Source organism: Pterocles gutturalis, unplaced genomic scaffold (assembly GCF_000699245.1).
Source record: "Pterocles gutturalis isolate BGI_N339 unplaced genomic scaffold, ASM69924v1 scaffold19994, whole genome shotgun sequence".
NCBI lineage: Eukaryota > Metazoa > Chordata > Aves > Pterocliformes > Pteroclidae > Pterocles > Pterocles gutturalis.
The window spans coordinates 26,333-49,032 of NW_010131133.1; the positions used below are offsets into that span (position 1 = coordinate 26,333).

The window sequence follows — 22,700 nt, forward strand, 5'->3', positions numbered from 1 at the left end:
TAACGTGAGAAACTGCTTGTTGGAAAATTATAAGAGTAAGCAGTGAATTCAGGCATTAGTAGAGCAAAGGTAGGACTTGGTCAATGGATTACATAAAGGGTATTGCTTTGTTTTCTGCAATATACAAAATGTGTATAAGTTCAGAATTGTCAAGGTCATGAAAGAGTGGCGGTTGTCAAGAGATGGAACAGTAAGATTTTGGAAAGCATTTCAGCTGTATACATTGAAAGGCAAAGATCTAAAAATATTCTGCAAAAGAAGTGTGTTAAAGATGACCCAGTTGTGAAGCCCTAATGAGAGGAGGTTCGAGGCATTGATTTCACGATAGTATTGTCTGCAGGGCAGAGGGAGGAGGGGGTCTGACCCTGTGCTCTGCTCCAGCTGTGCCGTGCTTGGGCTCAGAGCTGCCCACCGTGGAAGGCAGCAGATCACTGACAGTCTGGCTTGGGTGGAAGAGCCACAGGTCAGAGCATGAGAGCCTGGGCGTCCCCGTGGTGTGTGTCTGTCATTTCTGTTGTGCTCATGAAGAGCACGGCGTGTGGATGAGGGAAGGACTAGTCTCCTACAGAAACCTTACAGGCCATAGGAATGGAAATAAGGAGAATATTTCAAATGAAAATATTGATGGAGCTGTTAGAAGCTAAGTAGAAAACAATTGCATTGCTGAATAGGTCTTTCTTGCAGTTAAATGTTGAGAGTATATGTCTATACTATTCATGAGAATATATGTCTTTGTGATGTTTTAATTGGGCTAACTTTTGAATTTGAAACAACTTTAAATTGACTTAATTCTTCCTTTTGATTGAACAGATGTTGAAAGTAAACAGGAAAATTTGTTTCCCTTTCCTCATTTAATTTTGGAAGGAGAACCTATTCATAGTTTCAGCTATTCTTTAAGGATAAAATTGATTCTCTTGACAGAAGACGGGGGTAGTGCTGCTGCTGCTCAGTTGTTTGTGCAGAAGCCTCCAGAGAGGGAAATGAGTTTATTCTCCCGTTCCACTCTAGCAGCATATGGGCAGGCTGCAGCCTCAGCCTTGTCATAGCCTGCAATAGCCGTTCTTCATCTCCTTGTGTGTGGCTGCTGAGCTGCTAAATGGAGATAATGGATCCCACATCCTACTTCACAACCAAGCGTGACAGGACAGTGTGCTCGGGACCCTTCTGGCGTTCTTCCCTGCTGGAAAGGGGATTTCCTAGCAGCCTTGCAGTTGCCATGCTCATGATCCCTGGTTGGGGTTACCTCGCGCTTGAAAGCTTTGGAGTTATTCTGGTTCCTCTCTCCCTGGGGCAAATGTCTCCCTGCAACGTAAAGGCGCTGCCTCACGCGGTGTGTGCAGCCAATTAAACCCAGTGCTTTTCCTGACCCTGCTGAAATTACAGCGAGATTAGTCACCGAACAATAGCGGAGGGAGAGTCTGCCAACTTTTGAAAATGATGAGGAAAATCACTGCCTATGACTCCTTGCTAAGATTGTTCTGGTAATTGGGTTTTTCTTTGTTACAAATTTATCATCCTTGTACTGGAGGGTGAGGAGGGGAGACGGTGGGAAGAGGACCTGGGCTGTTCTGCCTCCCTGTCTCCCCACTCCCCCTGCCCTTAGTTTAATGAGTGCATTCCTTAAGCTATTTTGCACGTAAGTTGCTTCATAGATGGAAGGGTAGTAGACCTGTGATGAGCACCAGCATTGTTTTAGTTACCAAGACTGTGATGTCTGAGAATATCCTAACCAATTGGTTTGGGAATTCAACCATAAAAAAGTAAACGTTAAGGTATTCGGTTATTATTATACAGTATAAAAATATTGTGCTGGATGGCTAAGCAGTTACTAGGACAACAAGGGGGAGTTTGCCAAGGATTTTTAAACACTGTAAGCAAATGGAAGAAACCTTGAGTTTAAATAGCCCATCTGGCCATCTTAGGCTTTCCCAGGAGAGCTGCACTAAACTTCTGCCACATACATCCTACCCTGATGATAGACATAGCCCATGGCAAGGAGGCTGAGCTAGGAAAGCAAGTGGACGTCTGTGGCAAATGCGCAGGGGAGGACCACATTCTGCGCCTCGCGGCAGCGCGGGGGCAAGCCCCGTGCCCGGAGCCCGTGCCCTGGTCCCAGCAGGGTCCAGCCCTCTTCCAACGCTGACTGGGATTCCCAGCTTTAATGTGGGTCCATGCTCTTTGCAAAATAGACCTTTGACCTGCAATTTACAGCTTTTATCACATTTTAAAGCTGCATAGCTGGCCAGCTACGGGCAGTAAATCTTGTGTGTTTCACAGTTTCTTATTTTTGTGTTCGTTCAGCTAAGGCAGGAGCAGCGGCTCTGTGCCATGCCACAGCCGATTATTTAAGAAACAAATGGCAAAATCGGAGTATTTTAAAAACAACTTTAGGCCAGTAGTTCTGGGTGGCCCACAGAGCCATTTCTAAGAAACCTGCTTCATGTTTGTTACGGTCTAGGAGACCCCTACCCCTCCTCCATAGGAGCCACTGCTGACCACGAGATGAAAGAGAGAGATCTGCGTGTTAGGATGTGTGTGTCTTTGTCTGAGAGGGAGAGATGCTGGCTGGCATGTCATTACTGTTCTCATTTGCTCTTGCAAATTATTTGCCAAACTTTCTGTGGAAAGATAATGTATTCCTCAACAAAATATTTTTGTTTGTTTTTTTTCTTCTTATAAGAGGCCTGTTATATCTTTTGAGAATGGATCAAACCATGCACCTATAACACCTGTGTTTGAATGTATTACTGCATCACTCAGAAATAGCTACAGAAATAAATAGAGACACAGTGACTTATATTCATCCAGCAAAAGCACTCTTAGAAATAAAATAGCTTTTCAAAGTGTTGCAATTTAAAATATTTTTCAGCTGTATTTTGGCTCTGGGGTTTGTTATAATAAAAAATAACATCTGTTTTCCAATTTTAAATTAAATTTAAAACAACATGTTTTTCTCATTAGCACTGTTTATCTGTACTATCTGCTAAACTTGGATGTCAACTCTTCTGCTGAAGTAATCTGATTTTAGTTCACAGGATTAGTAGCATCTATCAACAACCTCAGAGCTTTTGCACTAATAGGAAATACAAGAGAAATGTTTACAGTCATTATCACACATTAAGTTTAAGCGTCATCTTTTACTCCCACTGCTGTTGGACATACTTCACATCTACTTTGAGGCTTAATTTGTGTGTTTTTAGTAACTTTTGCAATCAAAGCATTTAAATATTTCTTCCTTCTGACTTCTTATAACTAGGATACCTATTGGGTTGTTTTTGTTGTTTAAAAAAACTAGATAGCTCACAAATGCCCTTTAGGGGTTGTACTAAGCATGCAGCCCTGCCTGCATTCCTCCTTGTTTGGAGTTGCAAGAAATGTTGCTTTTCCCAGTGAGTAAGCGCCACATAGGATTTGGTTGTTATTGAGTTGTGTTGGGTACATCAGAGGATTGGTGCATCTGTACGCCTGGCGCCCTGTTGATTTCCATCCCTCCTTGCCTCTTTTGCTCACCTGCAAGTTTTTGCTCCCAAGGTCTCGGTTTATCTTTGCACTAAGGCAGGTTTCAGTGGCGAGGGAGGCTGTAAACAACCCGCGCGCTTTAATGTGAGCGCCTCGATGGCGGGTGTTCTCCCGCTGGATGAGTTCAATAGGTTGCTCATTACAGACTTTCTGGTGGCTTATATAGCTTCACCCTGTGCATCCATATGTCTCAGCTGGTGGCTGTGTCACTCCCAGGTTATAACCAGTGAGGGCAAAGCAGCTGAAAGGGGGTTGCTGCCCTTTTAGTGGAACAGCTTCTCAGGTTAGGTATTAAACAAGAGCCCCATCTGTCTATTTTTGGTGGCTCGTGGTAGGGGGAGGAGGGAGGTGAAGGCAGTAATTCAGTCTCTGGGCTGAATTCAATCTTGGGTCTCCCTTCTCAGAGAGGTATTTTTTTCCCTTGTGTCACGCCCAGTAGACTATCAAAAAAGGTTTGTGGCCCAAGGCTTTCTGTGATCGATTAGTGAATCCTAATGGCTTTGCAGTTGGACTGGGCTGCTCGGAGCAGGGAGTTACGGCTGTTGGTGTTCCTTTGGGCGCTGATGTTCTGGGAGGGGAGAGGACCAAGTTCTTGAAGGTTGTAGGAGAAGTGGAGCCAGTGGGCTTCAGTGAGGGGAGACAGACAGGCATCTCCCAGGACAAGGCTCACAGTCGTTCAACAAAAACTGAAAGTAAAGAAACCCTCGTTACTTCCACAACACTGGGGATTATTTGAAGGGGTGGGATAGCCTAATATTCAGTCAGCCCTGAGGTGTCTCCCAATTCCTGTCATGTTTTTCTGTTTATTGCAATAATGAAACACGGGGTGTAGGACCAATGAATTATCGCTTTCCCTATGTTAACATGTTATTGAGCTGATGACAACCAAATCAGTCAACATATGGGAAATATTACAAATATGCCATATCCTTATGATATAATTGTGTGATGGAAGTTATTTTCCAATACTGTGTTTTAGTAATTCCCATTTTTCATTTCATTTCATTTCAGGCAGCAGTTTTACAACATCATCAGGAATATATGCAGGAAATAATTCACTCACAAATTCTACTGGATTTAATAGTTCACAGCAGGTAAAGTTGTAAATATGAGTCAAGGAAACTTTAGCAAACAGAATTATCATCCACTGAAAAAATGTAACACTTAAATAGCTTTTTGAATGAAATTAACATAATTTCAAGTTAAACTAATGGTTAGAAATGCTTTTCTTCTATCCATCATCTTCCAATAATAGAAGTAATTGTCTGAGTTTGATGTTCTTATTCACACATCTTCAGTAGCGTGCCTAATAAACTATTTGTATGAGAAGGCATACTAAATTATGTGTAATTTAGATTTTGTTTTACTGCCTCACAGTTTTAGGTCCTACAGCTTCCACTCCAGGAAGCATACGTGCTGAAAGCCTGACATGTGTTTGTAGTTATATTTTGGAATTTATACTAAAAAGTAGCAAAACTTTGATGGACTATTCAATTGCTTTTTTGTCTTGCAGGAATATCCCTCTTATCCCAGTTTTGGCCAGGGCCAATATGCACAGTATTATAATAGCTCACCGTATCCTTCACATTACATGACAAACAGCAACACCAGCCCAACGACACCCTCCACAAATGCAACATACCAGCTTCAAGAACCACCATCTGGCATCACCAGTCAAGTGGTTACAGATCCTGCAGCAGGTAATTACATGGATTTTACGGTCCCTATGAGGCACTTTTTTGTAAGTTGAAAGGGGGTTGAATTGGATTTTTTTTTTTTGGTGTAGTCGTTGATATTTTTTTTATTATTTTTAATCCTGAGCCTGTGGCACGTCTTGCACAGATTCTAACAGAAAATGGACTAAAGAAAAACCGGGATCAGTAAAAGTTTTAAAGCTTGTGCAAAATAAAGTTGTTTTTATTTTTTTCTAAAATGCTTGTGTTAAGAATTGCAGAATATGGGAACCTCATGCTTTTAAGCTCTGTCTTCATTAAGATAAACTCCTTTGATTTTTTGCTAAGTAAGACTGAAATTGAGAGGCCTTCAGACCATAGCCCAACTGTCCAAAAAGAGTGTGTTTTTCACTTTCAGAGGACATAATAATGCTTGTAATAGGGAGTTGAAATTGCACAAGTGTTTCCATTTTAAGAAAAGATTTTCAGTGGCTTGTCCTTCTTCCCAGTTGTTTTACCTTTCTTGCTGGAATTTGGCAGTCTTTTACTAGTTGAGATATTTTTACACATTTATGCCAAACTCCTCCAGCTGTTTTTGGAAATGAGAGGTGAAAAATACTTTTCCCATTATTAAAAAAAAAAATTACATTTTTTAATAGTTCAAGCATGTCAGTAGTTTGTAGATGGCAGCAGTTTGAAATCTCTCAGAGAGAAAGCCCAAGGTTGCAGCTGTGTTTCTCAGTAATGCAGTAAGGAGCAGCTATGATTTGGCAATGTTATCAGGAGGTTTTGGTTTGGAGTTTTGTTGGGGGAGGTTGTTTTTATTTTTCTTGAAGTACTTGATGGGACTGATCTTGCACATGTAATGTGAGCTTTAATATAATTTGCCAGGACTCTTGCAAATTTCTGCATGAGTGTGTACCTGAAGAAAATGTATGTAGTGTTGTCTCTTTTGATACAATTGCTGAAAGTAAGTAGGGAAGAAAATGCAGCTGGTGTGTGTGTTTATATACACAAGATCACATGTGTGTCCAATGTATTTGAGAAAGAAATCTTTCTAAATAAATGAATGCATATTGGAGTCTGCAGCTTTTAGAATATATGGAAGTGTATTAGGGTCTGCATAATTACTGTGCTTTTCACTTTGTTCTTAAGTTTTTGGTTTTGTTTTCTTGTGGTGTTTTTTTTTTTTTGCATTTCTTTTTAAGTCAGAAGCAGTAAGTTTCTCTTACTACAAAAAACAAATGTGATCAAGTTTTAGCTTTTATCAAGATATTAAAATTGGATTGTTTTATCATCTGGGTCTTGATCTTTTGCAAAATCTTTGCATATATTTTTTAAAAGTAGTTGATACTTCCTAAAAGCAACAGTAAGCACATATATGGAGAGAGGAGGTATATATTTCCGAAGCTCAAACTTAGTGTCTTAAAGGCTGTCTTCCTGTTTAAATATGTGCTCTATAAGCCTGGATGGAACTTTCCTATCAGTTCCTTTTTAAGTTCCCCAAATCTTCCACACTCTTGTTAAGAAAGTTTTGCCTAAAAATTTGAAAGAAATTGGTCAGCTTTCTCAGGGGTCCTGCACCTAAGTCCTTTTCTAGTTTATGCTTTCATGTCTTGAAGGCTGTACGTCCATGGGTGCCCTACCACAGCTCCCTCAAACACATTCTGTGGTCTTTTGCATACCTTGTCTGGCATTGCTGGGACTGCTGACGCTTTCCCTGAAATATTTATGTTACTGATTTAATAATTCTGAAAAAGTTCCTTCAAACGGTTTGCAAATAGCAAGTCTTAATGTAGGTATGGGGTTATCTTGAGCTGGGTGCCTGTACCACAGGGAGGGACATGTTTAGGAAAGTACCTGCTGTGAGACACTCTCTATTAGGAAGAGCTGATGGAAACCATCTTTCTGTTCCCCTCCACCAACACGGTTGCAGTCAGCAGAAAGTACAGGGCTAGACCGGGATTTCTCCATTTATCTTTACTCACTTGTCTTTATGCATTTAAGTTAGGATCAAGCCCATTTAGGCTCCTGTATTCAGTGGAGAGAGATGACTATCTCTAAAGTTCAGTTTAACTACAGTCTTAATCCTGAGGTGCCAAAGCCTCTCCACTGGTCTGAGAGCAATTTAAGGTGGCTGACATACCAGTGTTGGGTTCCTAGGTTAAAATTAGGTGAGGACCTTCCACTACCTCATAGACCTTCAATGCTGGTAGAAGGGAAGTGAGGACCAGTCAGTGAATCCAGTGCTGTGCCTGCCATTTTCCCTTGGACAGTGTAATTTTTTTACTTTCTTGTTGCTGAAGCTTGTTGCAAAGCCTCAGCTGAGCTCATACACAGTATGCTTGGAAGATAAAGCAAGGCTGGGGTCAAAGAAAAGAGAGATCAGCATGGAGGAAGGGAATTCTGGTGGGGTGGGGATAAGTGGAAGGCATATTGGAGAGAAGGAAATTCACAGGTAGGTCAAAAACACAGAACAAAGGAGCAAACTAACCAGATTTTAATTACAATTAGTCAGATTTCTGTAGGATGTTTTGCCACATCTGGTCGTTAGGGTGCTGGTTCTCTACCACAACTGGAACACTGCATGTGAGGGATGGCGGGGAGCAGTGCAGAGCCATCGCATTAGGCTACTGTACCCCTTCAGTAGGATGGGTTCCAGCTGCTGAATTGCAGCTGTTCTTACTGGATGTTGATATCCCTAGACATCTTCTATATTAAAAAACCCGTGTAATCTGTGCGGTTTTGAACTATGCCAGGACAAGCACAGAACAGCCTTCAGACTTTATAGAGGCACCAGAATAATTTGACAGACATAGGTGGTTCCTATGAATTTGGGCCAGTAAGTGAAACAGGAGAGTCTGGTAAGAAACATGTGAAAAGAGAGAAAGTAATTATGTGCTCTTTTGACATTTTTAGTAGAGTTTTGCAGACTCAGAAAGCTCAGATAATTTCACTTAAAATACGTTTAATTCCTTGTCCAAATACAAAATAATCCTTTTATGGTTTCCCACAGTTCCTAGTTAAATATGCAAGTTTTTCCCATGCAATCCAGGACGTCCAGGGTTTCTTGCAGAAGAATCTGAGATTTTCCGTGCTCAGTGTTTCTTCTTTCTCTTTCATTTGTGGATCTGAAAAATTTCTTGTACTTCTGTCATGACAAAACCTTTTGATTGCACAGAGGTTGATAGACCCTGTCTCCAAAAATCAAACATAGGAATTAATTTAATTAATTTAATTTCATTGGAATTTTTTTTTCAATTCAAAAGTAAGAATTGTTTTTCCACTTGTAGGATTCTAACTTTCACTTTGTGGAATAGAATGTTTTTCATCAGAGTAACAACAGAACATTAGGTTCCTTTTAGGATGAGCTTTCGGTCCATATGTGAGTAGTTTATCCCAATTATGAACAGCAAATTGCTAATTTTTCATGTTAGCTGTAGTGTGTAAGAGAAGTAATAATAATTAAAATTATAGAAAATAATAAAAGTAGACTAGTGAGCAAAAATTCACTCTCCCTTCCAATACTCAAATTCATTGAAGTAGGTTCGGAGCGGAAAAAAAAAGGAGCATATAGGTAAGTTGTGCAGCTCCTTGCTGTAGGATGTTGTGGATGCAAAAAGTTTATGCTGGTTCAAGCATTGTTTAGACAAACTCAAAGATTTGATTTACACAGATGCCAAATTCAGTTCAAGAAATTCTTGACACAAAAATCACTGGAGACAGTGGTTGAATTACCACTACATATATGTCTGTCCTTTTTATGATCTCTCAACTAGTCACCTGCTGTTGGCAAGTTTTGAAATTTATTCTGGATGGATGAAATTTTGCCCCAAACCATTATGTGTGCCCTGATGTACTAAAACAATTAGAAGAACGTTCATAATATGTATTTCTACTACTTTTCTAATGCTTTAATAACTTTCTCTTGCAATATTTCAACTCCATCATCACAGCTGGTAACAAAAAATTATTGTTTTCTACAAATTTTTGTTTAGAAACGCAGTCAACAAAGCTAAATTTATCCTTCTATTTCATGTGATGCTGTATTTATAATTTATGAAACAGTGCTTCTTTCAAGAGAGACTTGCATTGTTCTTGAGATGTGATCTCTTTCAGTTTTCTTGGTTTCTTCAACAAGTATGTTTAAAATATTACTGGAAGGGTTTTTTTTCTTATTATTCACATACTTAACAGTGCAGATTAAAAACCCCACAAGGGCCATGCTAGCCAAAAAATATTGTTCTCAGCCATGGGTCACCATTTTGCTCTTAAAGACTAAACTTCTTTTTCCTTGAATACTGTATCATATTTAGTATTGCAAAAGGGAAAGCTACTTTCACAGTTTCTACTTATCGTAGAGAGAGGAAAGTGAAACCGAGCAAATAGACTATATAGACAACTTTTGACTAGTACCTGTATGGAAGCAAATACTGCCATATTCGCAGTACATTACTGGTGTTCTAATGTTTGATCTTTTTCGTAAATATAAATGAAGAGTAAATCTAGAGTATATATTTATATAGGAAGGGAACACAATGAAAATTTTGTAAAAAAGAGAAATGAGATTGGATGCAATAATGAATAGCAAAATACGGCACTGGTTTTGCTTTTCTGATAAGGGCTGTTCTGTTTTTGTTAACAATGTACAAAAACTCTTTTGCACTGCATTGGACGACATATAGCCTGACTCACTGTCACAAGGTACACTGAGGTGAAGAATTTTATGGACGTTTCAGTAGATTTTTCTCGGTTTGTCTTTGCAGTAAGTAGATTTTTTGGTAGATAAATAGGATGTTCATCATTGGTTTTAGCAGGATTAAAAATAACAATAATTGCAAATTGTTTGAAACTATAGATAATGAGTAAGGAAGATATGGCTACAATGGAGAGAGGTACTACCTGCCCATTCTGGGATTGCTTCATCTTTTTTTCTTCAACATTGAAAGTTGGAGAATAAATTCTGGACCATTGCAGGCCTTGTTAATACAGTTTTTTTAATATATACCTAATATATACTAGTTTATGTAATATACACAATATTATATTTTGTAATTATTTTGAATATACCAAACTAAACCAAAGTCTCCTAAGTTCTTGAAATAAATTGGTGTTTTTGCCAGTATTTTTAACAGATTATTGAGGGTTTCTGACAAGTTCATAATAGTATGCTAGTAGTCCTCAATAGACAAACATCAGATTAATTTTTCAGATGTCCTTTTATGATCCTGTCAGCAGGGATTACTGTATTTCTTGCAATATTTATTTAGTACTTTTACTTACTTGCTGCTATAGTAGTAGTGATTATTTTTTTAATAGATAAGTAAAAAAAAAAATTCCTCTAATACCTGAGTGATTCTGATGCATTGTTTGATCCTGGTCCAGTTTTATGTAAGCAGCAAAGCAAGAAGTTTGTATAGTGGAATTTGTGTTTAGCTTTATTTATGTAAAAATAAGAAAATTGTAGCTGAGACCAACATAGTCAAACTACCTGTATCTTATACTTTTATTTTGTTATACAGGAATTGACGTAACACTGACCTGAGGATTTAAGATCTTTGTTTAAAATTAAGCGTAAGGCTTTGGGGGAAACCATTAATCTGACACAACCTAAATGGAAAATATTTGTATGTATCTATTTGCAGAGACATTTGACTATAGTAGCTACCCTAGACCTGTCTAATCCATGTGATTTACATTGTGACATGAGATATGATTACTTTGATAATGTGTGTTTGCTCCTTTTTGCATACCCTTTCAGTGTGGTAGGGAAAAAGTCTGATGAAATTTGCAAAGCCTTTGTCAGCAGCAAGAGCTCTACCCACACACTTGCCAGTCAGATTTACCTAGAGATAGACTTAATTTGGGGATTTCTGGAACAGCCTCGTTTTCCCCAAATTTGTCATTTGATACTATTGTTGTATAATACATTGAAATCAATAGTAAGAAAATACAGCAATTAGTGGGTTTTCCGTAACAAAGAGAAAGGAATTACAGAATACAGCGTTGCAAATGGTATCTCCTTGGCTTTATTGTCTATTCCTAAGTAATCAAAGTATTCTAATTTATGAGATGGTGGAAAATTGTCCTGTGTGACAAAACCATCAAAACTGCCTATGATGATATATAACGGGGATGCACATGTGTGGGGGGTTAACCTTGGCTGGATGCCAGGTGCCCACCAGGCCCCTCTGTCACTCCCCCTTCAGCAAAATAAAAGGGGAGAATAAGATGAAAAACTTGTGGGTCAAGATAAAAGCAGTTTAATTAAAGCAAAGGCCAAGGCCTTGCACAGAAACAAAAGGTAAACAAAGATGTTATTCTCTACTTCCCCTCAGTAAGTGATGTCCAGCCACTTCCCAGGAAAGCAGAGCTTCAGTGTGTGCATCAGTTGGTCCTGGAGACAAACACAGGAACAAATGCCCCCTCCTCCTCCCTGCCCTTGGCTGTTATGGCTGAGCTGAGGGCACCTGGTGTGGAACAGCCAATCCGGGGCCGCTGTCCTGGCCCCGCCCCTCCTAAGATGTGTCACACACCCTGCTGGCTGCCAGTGCAACAATATGGGTTAAAATGTTTTTCTTCTTGACTGGAGAAGTCAGGATTGGGTCTATTATAATTGGTCAATGTTTGGAAGAGGCAATTCTGAGTGCGTGAAGCAGAAACAAGCAGTGACATCTGGTGTCAGACAGCCTGGGGCACAGTGCAGAGAGGTGCCATAGCAGAGAGATCTGAAACTATGTGTGTCTCTTGATGGACCAGAAGACTAACTGCTACTACAATATTGCTATAATTTTGTCAAGGCATAGGCAACACACAGAAGTTGCTTTAGTGGTCTAAGCCAGTGGATCAACTGGCCCTGTGTCTCACCTGCCACAGTGGCCATCACAGACACCCCGGCAGCAGTGAGGACAAGCTAAGCTCGTGTAAGACTTGGTCTAAACACTTTTCTAGCTTCCAGATATTTTCATCTCAGAGGATTTCCAAAGCTGCTGTTGTTTGTGTGTTTAGGATGTGCCTACATTAGCATCTTTATTTGGAGCAGGAGTCTGCTTTGAAGCAAAGAGCTTTGGCTCAGCAGAGCAGTCCTAGAGCACCCAGCTGGAGTCCTTCCAGACAAAACTAACCTGGAAGGTGTCCTCCAGGTCAGCTCCTAATTCCTCCAACCCCTGTTGAGGATGTTCAGGACATGAAATCAAGCTGAACCTACAATTAAATGACCTCCCAGAAACAAGCAGTAAAGCCTGAGGTCATTGCCACCACTTGTTTGGTGTCACAGACCCAAACTGCTAGCACAGATATGGTCATAGCACCCCTGAAATCCTCTCTTCCAACAATGTCTCCAGGCTCCTTTTGAACTCTTGTAATCTTTTGGAAGCCTGGCACTTTTTGAGAAGAGGTACTGCAAATATCCTAGCTTTTTTTTTTTTTTTTTTTTTTCCTGAGACTAAATATGAGGAAGAACTTTCTTACAATAAGAGTGGTGAAACACTGGAGGAGGTTACCCAGGGAGGTGGTAGATGCGCCATCCCTGGAAACGTTCAAAGTCAGGTTGGACAGGGCTCTGAGCAACCTGATCTAGTTGAAGCTGTCCCTGCTTATTGCAGGGGGATTGGACCAGATGATCTTTAAAGATCCCTTCCATCTCAGACTGTTCTGTAATTCTATGATTTTTCGATCTTAACTCCTCCCTCTTGTGTTTAACGTGGCTGATGCCAGCTTCCTTTGGTAATCTTGCTTTATTATTGGTACAGGCAGTAGAAAGCTGATCCTCACACCCTTTTCCACTCATGCTTTTGTGGAGGGCTTGGTTTTCCCCTGCACTTCCCTGGGTTTGTGGTCCTCAGGAACAGGATAAAATCAAATTCGTGTTTTGTGGTTATATAGCTTGACTTCAGCAAGGCTTTTGCTGCCCTGACAGTTGAATGTTTTAACTTAACAGTCTTATAAGCAAACTAGGCTAAAGCAGTGTAGATGAAACTGCAACAGAATAATATAAAGCTGTTTAGGAAACCATGTCCAGAGAGAAGTCAGTGAGAGCTTGCTGTTAAAATAGAAGGATGGCTACAGCAGCATTCCTCAGTGTCTGCCTTGGCCTGGCATTTTCATTAATCATTTAGATGACGGAACAGAATGTGTTTGCCTATTAAATATGTAGATGACACCATGCTGAGAGGGGCTGTGAGTTCTTTGGAGACAGGATGAGAACTCAAAAAATGGCGATGTGATCTGAATAGGAGCAGGTGTGAGGTATACATTTAGGCAGGAATGATGAACTGCACAAATGTGGGATGGGGAATGTTGGCAGATCCTTCCAGGCCCTACCTTTCCCTGCGGACCGCTCTGAGTACTCCAAATATTAGTGGCACACCGAGTACCCTCAGCCGCTGTTGTTTTTCTTGCTCCAGAATTTGTCAGGGCTTGGGCTTGTCGAGGCTCAGGGCTCAGCTGGACACTGGATTCTTTAATCGGGTTTCCTTATGAGGACCTGAGAGCAACCATTGGACAGTGAGCTGGTAACCCAGCTGTGCACATGGACTCTGCCCTGTCAAGCAGCCTTAATCCAAAGAGTACATGCTATGGTTTCCCTTTACATACATGGAATAAGTTTTTTACACACTATGTCACATTTCCCCCCATTGGTTACTGCCATCTGTCACACTGTTCATAACAGACTGGTCTTCTAAGTAGGCTCAGAAGCTCCAGGCATTAGTAATGTTGTGTATTCAGTTCATGTACAATATTTGGCCAGGTCTTTCAGAAGCAACCAGTTTGGTGCCACCTCTTCTTCAAAAGATGATCAAGGGATCCTGAAACTAACATTTATTAAAAATAGTGCAGAAAATGCAAATTGTCTCTTGCCAAGTCTCATCCAGGGGAGGGTAGCCTGCAGCACATGGGAAGTAATGCTTTGCTCAACTTTACTTTGGATTACTGTGTCCAGTTTGGAGAGAAAATTGAGAGCAGTAATCAAAGCCTAAATAAAGAGGATTGTCAGGGAAGGGTTAACCTAACAACAGAGGGGATCTGAGAAAAGTCTTCAATTGCATGAAAGTACCATGAAGGGAAGAGTTTTTTCCCCGCTTTCATAGATGGAACGTAAATTGCTGTAATGAATACTGGACTTGTATGTTTTGTTCTTAATGGTACGGCTGTTAAAGCAGCAGAGTAGATTGTCTGGAGAGTCGGTAAGAGCAAGACAGACAAACCTCTCATGGGAATGATGCAGGTACAGCAGGCCCCGGAAGGGTGGGCTAAGGTGTGCCCAGCCAACCTTGGGATCCCAAGGTAGGGTGGGCTAAGGTGTGCCCAGCCAACCTTGGGGTCCCAAAGTAGGGTTGGGAGTCTTCCTGTCAGGTCAGGGACAGGCTTGTTCAGACAGATGACTTGCACCTGAGAAAGGGAGATGGAAATGAGCCTCCACCCAAATTTGCAGCCCTGTGTTTGAAATTTCAAATGCAGTATACTTAAATTAAGATGTTTGCAAAAATCGAAAGCTGCATGGCTCTTAAAAACAGATTTTCTTCCTCGCCTTCAACGTGCTCTGCTCAGGGTGCTTGCTCTTATAGGTTTGCTTGGGTTTATTTGTCATGAAGTTTTGTTTATTTTTCCATGCTATCTGTGTCCTATTTTATTTAGTGTTATTCCTATCCCCAGTTTAATCCTTAAAATTTTTAGGCATATCATGTCTTTGAGAAGAATTTAAAAGATGGGAATCTAAAGCCAAAGTCCTAAAAAAACTGCCAGAGACCAAAAGCAACTCTAATTTCAATTAGACAATAGGAAATGCAATTTTTCATTACATCTGAATTTTAGAGCACATGTTTAGAACATCATTGGCCAATATACCTGTTGAAGAAATTCCAGTCTGTTTATTTTACTGGATTATAATTTGTTTTAAACCTGTTGTGCATTGTTTTCTTTCTTTTATTTTTCTTTTTGTTAGAATTTTGATAACAAAAATTGATGTACAGCAGATAAACTCATGTAAGTTTAAAAGGCTGGGAAAATTTGTATTAGTTGAGTTATGATTTCTTATTTATGTTTTAGTACAGTAGGTGTAAGAGCAATTAACATTTGAAGTATTACTTTAAATATTCCGAAGCATATGTTGTTACAGGAAAAAATGCATATTATTGGAATGTACATGATCTTCAACCTCTATCTTTAGTAAGGCAGACTGATGTGGCTCAGCTATTTTTGTTGTTTGGCAAACACACAGAATCACTCCTTTAGGTATAGGCTGAGTCTTTTTTGAAGATTCTTTTGTTTTACCTTGAGTTACATCTTAAGGTGTTATTCTGCTTTGTTTAATGTAGCCTGAGGTACTTAGGGAAATGTATAATGTGAAATATATAATATATACTACTTTCCATTAAGTGTATATTTGAACATGAGAAATTCAAGACCTTTTCTTTTCATTCAACACAAGCAACCATTATTATTTTGAGTAATTCTGAATATGTGGTGTTACACAGATGTCCAGAGTCTCCTCCTTAATCTAACCTTTGACCTCAACAGGATGTTTTTTTAGGAGAAAGAATCAGTTGTGTGAGAAGTATACCTGTTTGTTCAAACTGGAATGCCATGGTCTAGGCTGATTAAAAAATAAATTAACTACTCTTTAGTGTTCAATAGATATGGATATTTTTATCAATATTAATGTTTACTCAGAAGTGAAATTAATAAATATATCATACGCTGAAAATTCCAGCTGCCTATACATAAATTGATTTTTTTTTAGGGAAAAAAACCTAACAATAACTGTCAAAGTAAAAGTCTTTTCTCTGTGAACTTAAGACCGTGAAAGGAAATATTGAAAAGATCTTTTAAAATGTGCTGTTGCATTTCTGAGGAGTGTGGTACTTCTAGTTAAATGAGTTAGGAAGGATGATTTATGCTGGATGTTATGTTTTGTTAATGTTCAAGCACTTCACTGTTACTGAGTCTATGGATGTTAAGAATAGCAAAACATTTTCCAGCTAGCATGCTTTCAGGAAAACTTTCTTTTTCTTACGTACATAATTCATCATTCTTTTGTATTCCTTGGTAAATTTCAGTGTTTAGTAGGCCTTTGAAGACTACTATAAATTTCATCTTTATAATTGATGCATATTTAACACTTACTAATTGAACTTACTCTGGGAAAATAATGACTCTATTTTATGCCATCTTTAGAAAGACTTCTATTCATCTCTCTCAAATGTAGCAATCTAAAAGTAAAGTGTCTGCAACCAGGCAATTTGGAAAAGTTTTCAATTTCTGTATGTTATTTTTTTTCACACCTGGATGTTTTTGTTCTTACCAGTCAGCACAATGGTTATCTTAAAGCATATTTGAAAACAAAAGAAAAAGAATTAAATTAATGTTCTTTAAAAAAAAGCTGGTGCCCCTTAAAATTGTTCATTTAGACTTTAATCTTGTTTATGAAGTGATATGGTCTTCTCTATGATTTGAAGGAATGGAGATTTTTTTTTTACTTACTCCTTTTTTATTTACTTACTGAAATAATTTACCTCTCTGGTTTTACCTGTAGCTTGAACTTGATTTAATTATTTTGTGTATCAGTATTGCTACTTATTGTAGATTCAGTTATTTTAGTTAAGACTCTTCAATGAACATCCTGGTTTTGGTGTCACATGTAAAAAGCAAGCACATTGAACATTTTGAAGTTTAAACTGACAGATAAAAATGTCATTTCTTTACTACAGCAGAATACAGTACAATCCACAGTCCATCAACACCCATTAAAGATTCAGATTCAGATAGATTGCGTCGTAGTTCAGATGGGAAATCACGTGGACGTGGCAGAAGAAACAATAATCCTTCACCACCACCTGACTCTGACCTAGAGGTACATTATATTAGATGTCTTTGACCTGTTATAGACTCTAGTTTTACAATTATTTTGCAGAGGGAAGTATTATTTACTCATCAAAAATAAAGTGGCATTGGAGCTCCCTTTCTTGTTTTTCTGACAGTATTTTTGTAGAAGATACCATTTTTCTTCTAAAGAAACTTCATCATGAGGAACACCTACTTTCTCTGAAAAAAAATTTGAGGTTTCTTTCTCCTTTTGATTTAAAAAAAAAAAGAAAAAAAGCAAGCTTTTCCCAAGTGAAACAAGGTCTTGCATTTGGACAGGAGACACTCTAGCACAATAGTGGTTTTTGTTCTCTGATGCTATGTTCACATTCCCCTCAGTGGCCCGTGCTTTGTGTTGAGAACACATCTCCAGTGACACACTGCAGCTATGAGTGTCCACACTGCATTACTTTTCCTTTCTGAAAGTGTAGCCCATTTGTCATCATGGGAAATACAATCTCTCCAGGGTTTAAAATACTTTTGTTTGAACATTTTATTTTTCATTAAAATGCCATTTTGTTTGTGGTCAATTTAATACACATATTTTCCACTGGCTGTAAGCAAAATACTTATTTACTGATGCCATAAATTCTTACATGCAACATCTAAGTTCATAATTTTCATTCTTCAGGTGCGTAAAATCCATTAAAAATTAACATAGATTAAGGCGATTTAAGTGCTTAGCAGCAATTTGCTTTATTTTGGTTTTAGAGGTCATTTTCAAGAGCAGTTACATGAACTTTGTTTTGTAAGACTTGCAGAAATACAGAATTCAAACCTAGATTTAATTTTCAGAGGCTTTTCTTCATTTATTTCGGTTTCTGTCTCACATCTGGTTTTAAACTAATACATGATACATCTTATTTTCTCTGTGTATTTGACAATAACTAATTTTATTATAATAGAATGATTTGATATAATAGGAATTGTAGTAAAAAGCTAACAGATTGTATTACTCTACTCTAGAAAAAGCTTGTTAGTTCTGAAGATAGATGGCAAGAAAACTATGGTTTTAATATATAACCATTTCAATACAATTTTCTTGTTTGTGCACTTACTGATTCAAATTTTAACTTTCCATTTCAAGTATCAGCTTCACAGAGGAACACATTGATTTGATTCTCTTTTTACAGAGAGTATTCATTTGGGATTTGGATGAGACAATCATCATTTTCCATTCCTTGCTTACAGGGTCCTATGCTAACAGATATGGAAGGGTAAGTGTCAAGAAACTGATGGAAATATTCAGTAATATTTGCTGTTTTATGGTTGATACACAAGGAAGACCGGAACATTAGTTGATTTCCCAGAGGCCAACTGGTACTGGTGTTTCAAAACATAAAAAATCAAGGAGTAAAGCTGTTTCACATGTCCATTCTTTGCACTTATTCAGCTCTTATATTCAGTAAATAATTTCATAGTTTTGGGAGTAATACTTTGACCACTTGAGGTTTGGTTTGTAGGTACAAAAATGTCTGAAACCTGTTGATATCATCAAAATTTGCAAAGGTTTACCTTCCCTCAGAGAGTTAAAAACTTCCAGGAATGATTGCTAAAATAACATTTTAGTTCTGAGTAACTGGCAGTAGACTGTGCTCTGTGTTGAGAAGGCAAGAGGAAGAATACTTTTGGACACAGACAGATTAGTCTAAATTTTTTTACCTTAACTTTTTTTTAATCTACCTGTTGACTGATATTTTGAAAGTCTGCTTATGAATCAAATCGTTCTGTTATGCACAGTCTATAAATCATAACCGAACTGATGAATATGTGTACAGACTGTGGGTTTCCTTGATAATTCTCAGAAGAGAAACACAGTCTCAGGTGAATAAGAACAGTTTATGAATGGAATGCCCTTGTGAGATCCAACTCTGTTTTTCCGGGATTGTATTTGAAAGTGAATGTCTCGGCTTGTGCTCAAATCTATTGTGCCATTTCACATTCACTTTATGTGAGGTATAACTAGAATGTGACTTTTTGGGAACCTTAAAAAATTCTTCATATAAAACCCAACCAGATAGTTTTGTCTGGGTTCATGTAATCACTGTCTTCTTGTAAAGCTTATATTTATCACTATAAGGTTTTACCCTACACCCAGCTGAGTGAAGGCCAAAGCTACTACCGATTCAGCCTATGCCTGGGTACTCACTTGCAACCTTTCTTGCTTGATCAGGTGCGGTGTATTTTCAGAAGTGTTTGCTGTAGCAGCAGCTTACCTGTTTGAGGAATATAATTAGGTTTTTTTTCATTATGTCTAAGAAAAGCAAGTTAATTCAGCAGCCTTGGTTTCTTGAGTTTTAATAATTTCTATTTAGGTAATAAAAAGACACTAGAACTTTAAATGCTTCAACAACTATTGTATGGATACATATGGACAGTAGCATTATAGAGTGCTAAACATATACAAAAAGTTGTTTTCCATTTCTCAGCCTTCCGTGAAGATATGACAAACTCCCTTCAAAAACAGCTTTTGCACAGCACCCCAAAATTGCCAAATCTGTGACAGTTTAGTTCAGCTCAGGATGAGAACAAATCCCAGTGCTCACAAAAGCATGCCATGCCAACAGAATTTCACCATTTGCTTTTGGGCAGCAGAGCAGGGCTGGAAAACCCTAATTAGTCATTGCATATAAAATATGCATTGCATATTTTTTCCATTTGTTATTAGTTTGCTATAGTGGTTTCATTACTTGGGGCCTGAACATAAACACCTTTCTTGCTGGATGCTTGAGACTGAGAAAAGTGGCTAGTGTTCATCTGCAAAGAGATATAGATATGTATGCTGCAAGGGGGTGGGAGACTGCTGATTGCTGCTCCATCACTGTCGGCACTGTTTACCAGATCTGTAGCTTTTATCCGGCTGGCTCTGGATGCGTGGCACATGGCAGAATACTTTTGCATTGCTAAATGACAATGGACCGTTGATGCTAAGGGAGATGAAGAAAGTTAACTCTGTTTCAGCTGAACTCAGGACGTGGCATTAGCACTTATGCTGTGGATAAATACCCCTTAGCAATGTGCATGTCCTTGGCTCTCAGATGCAGTCGTGAAAGTGTACCATTCTTGCTTTGTTTTCTTAAAGTTTCATACATATCACAATTTCTCTTGGCTTATTGACAGCTTCAGACAACAATTAGCAATTTCCATAGACGTTAGAGGAAAACAGTGCCAAATTTGCAGAGCAAACATGCTAAAACATGTATCTGTCATATGAGAATTGTAGGGTTTATTTGCAGGAATGGGGGGGTGCACATTTTTTTTAAAGAGTGCTTCCTAATGATTTCTGGCCTTTAAAATCTGAAATCCAGATCATAAGTCGATCCGAAAAAATAAAAAATATTGAGGGGAATTTTTGTTCTTTTCACCTGTATTCTGTTTTTTCAGTGATCTAACATCACATGTCATACGTTTCTGCACTGTGGTGAGGGCTAGAAATACCCTTTAAGAAAATTAAATCTAAGCTGCTCACATAATCATTAAAGTACAAAAGCTGGATCTTCAAACAAACAAAAATATCCTAATTAAATAGTAGGGGATTTGGCAACTTGGTATGCAGCTCTTTTCATAATGCCTGAGTGAGTTTCATGGTGAATGACTGTGAATGATGAGGAACTCTGCTGCTGAAGGGATTGGTTTTCTTTTCCTTATTCTCTACCTCATTCCTCATAACTTCTTGCTTGTGACACCCTTTTCTGTATATTCTTACTTTCTCATCTGTTTTTATCACCTGCTCTCCTTTTGCTGCTATTGTGCTCTGCTTTCTCCCTGCTTTTGTCCTTCAGCTTTGTTGGAACAAAATAATATCCTTGTTTTTCATTTTGCACAGTCATGGTATAAACAGCTACATTTTTATTTAAGGGTGGTTTGAATTTTGTGAATTGCATAGAAATGTATGAAACCAGTATAGGAATATTATTAGTACTTCCAGAAGATAAGAAAAAAAAAAATCAAAACATTTCCATTTGCTTTTGTAATTTTTTTTAAAAATGTACAGGGAGAGATCTATTGATCAAATATCAAGTTATCAGTTACTTTAATTGACATTAGAGCTTCTAACACCTCAAAATTTATGTTTTGAGACAGATGTCAACTGATTAAGTTTTAGAATTTGGAAGAAGTTGGAGCCCTTTAGTGTCTTGGAGCAAGTGGCAATACGTTTCAGTATTGGCACTAGAATACTGTGGTCTTTACGTAGATTTCCATTCTCCATGAAAGCATTTATATTCAGAGGCTTTAAAAGAATTTTCCTTTAAATTATAAGCTATTTTAATGTGGTTTAATATATTTTAGAGATTGAGAAAAACAAAGCCTGGTTTCACTTAACCCTTCATTTGTGACCTGTAGGCTTAAGTGGAAAATAAGCCTTGTACCCAAAGTGAACTTTCCTGTTTTTCAACTTCTTGTTTCTCCATGAAAGAAAGAAATCAAGTGGGTAGAATTTAGAAATGACATACAGACAATGTTTTGGCTCCAGTACCAGTATTCAAAACAAGAGGCCTGCTTAAGCAGTTTGACATTGGTATTTCTTTTCTTTAGCTAAACTGTACCTCCCTCAGAGATTTGTACCTGATTTTGGCCATACCTGAAAAGACACTCCGACTGAACCTGCAAATCCCAATCAACAAGAAGAGATTGTCAGCTTTCCTCCTCATTGTGTGACACCTCACAATAATTAGTTAGCAGTTAATGGCTTAAAATTGCAAAAGAAGGTTCAGTATGGTTTTATTTTTTTAAAAACCTCATTCTAGCCTTATCTTTTTTTTAAAGTTTTCAGCCCCCACTGTAATATCTGACATCAGAGTTTAATCTACTGCAGTGCCTTAAACCAAGGCTCTTGTGCTTTTTACTAGAGCAGTTGCAAGACTGTGACTACACAGATATATAAAACCCTAATGCAGATAAGGCTTTTGCTTCTGGTAAATATGTGGGTATCCAGAGCTGCAGTTTAACACAGTTTTTAAGCTAAGTGGAGCTTTCTATAGAAAAAGATTTTGTTTAATCAAGGAATTAAGTATTCTTTGAAAAGCAACCTGTTTTGTTTCTTCTCTTAGCTTTTATGGTATATAATCTGACATTTTCAGTAGGTGACAATGATTTTCTTACTTGTTTTTCTCCTAATCAAATTAACCTAATAAATGGCATTATTTTAATATTGCTTTAGAGAAATCCCCATTCTATCTTCCATTTGAAAATACCTTGAAGTGAAATGGTTCACAGAAAGATTTATAAAAAGCCATTTTTTCAGACTCAGAAGTATGATAAAAAGTTTAATAAAAATGTTTAATTTAAGTCATACGTACGTGAAACTTCAAATATATATCCACAGACATTTGTTTAAAATTAACCGTATGGGTTCATAACCAGCATCATTTTCTGTCAGATGATTTATTCTGCTTTTCAAAATTATGTTCCTGTTTATGGATGGAAGCTCAGAATGGGATTAGTTCTCTACACTGTTACATTAGCGGTTGATAATCAAAATGTCGCCAGTGATCTTCATTTGCATCTTAGACACTTAGTCCATCTAAGTCCTTTTAATAACTGCAACAGAGAGTTCTGTGGGGTGACTTCTGTTAGTGCTCAGGCACAACAGAAATCCTTGTCTGGTTTTAAAAAAAAAAAAGTTTAGTGCGCTATGAAGGATGG

General features: G+C 38.2%; 1 protein-coding gene across 4 annotated transcripts in view; it reads left to right on the top strand.

The window, feature by feature from the left end:
• The window catches only part of EYA1 (EYA transcriptional coactivator and phosphatase 1), an 83,372-nt gene that overhangs the window by 22,829 nt on the left and 37,843 nt on the right, over positions 1-22,700 (top strand). For 3 of the 4 annotated variants that reach the window (XM_010080497.1, XM_010080499.1, XM_010080498.1), the window contains exons 6-9: positions 4,531-4,613; positions 5,033-5,219; positions 16,904-17,043; positions 18,188-18,271. In XM_010080497.1, coding sequence (XP_010078799.1) covers positions 4,531-4,613; positions 5,033-5,219; positions 16,904-17,043; positions 18,188-18,271 — 494 coding nt within the window. Of the gene's footprint in view, positions 1-4,530; positions 4,614-5,032; positions 5,220-14,625; positions 14,630-16,900; positions 17,044-18,187; positions 18,272-22,700 lie in introns of all 4 variants that reach the window. The other variant, XM_010080500.1, reaches the window with a different exon arrangement.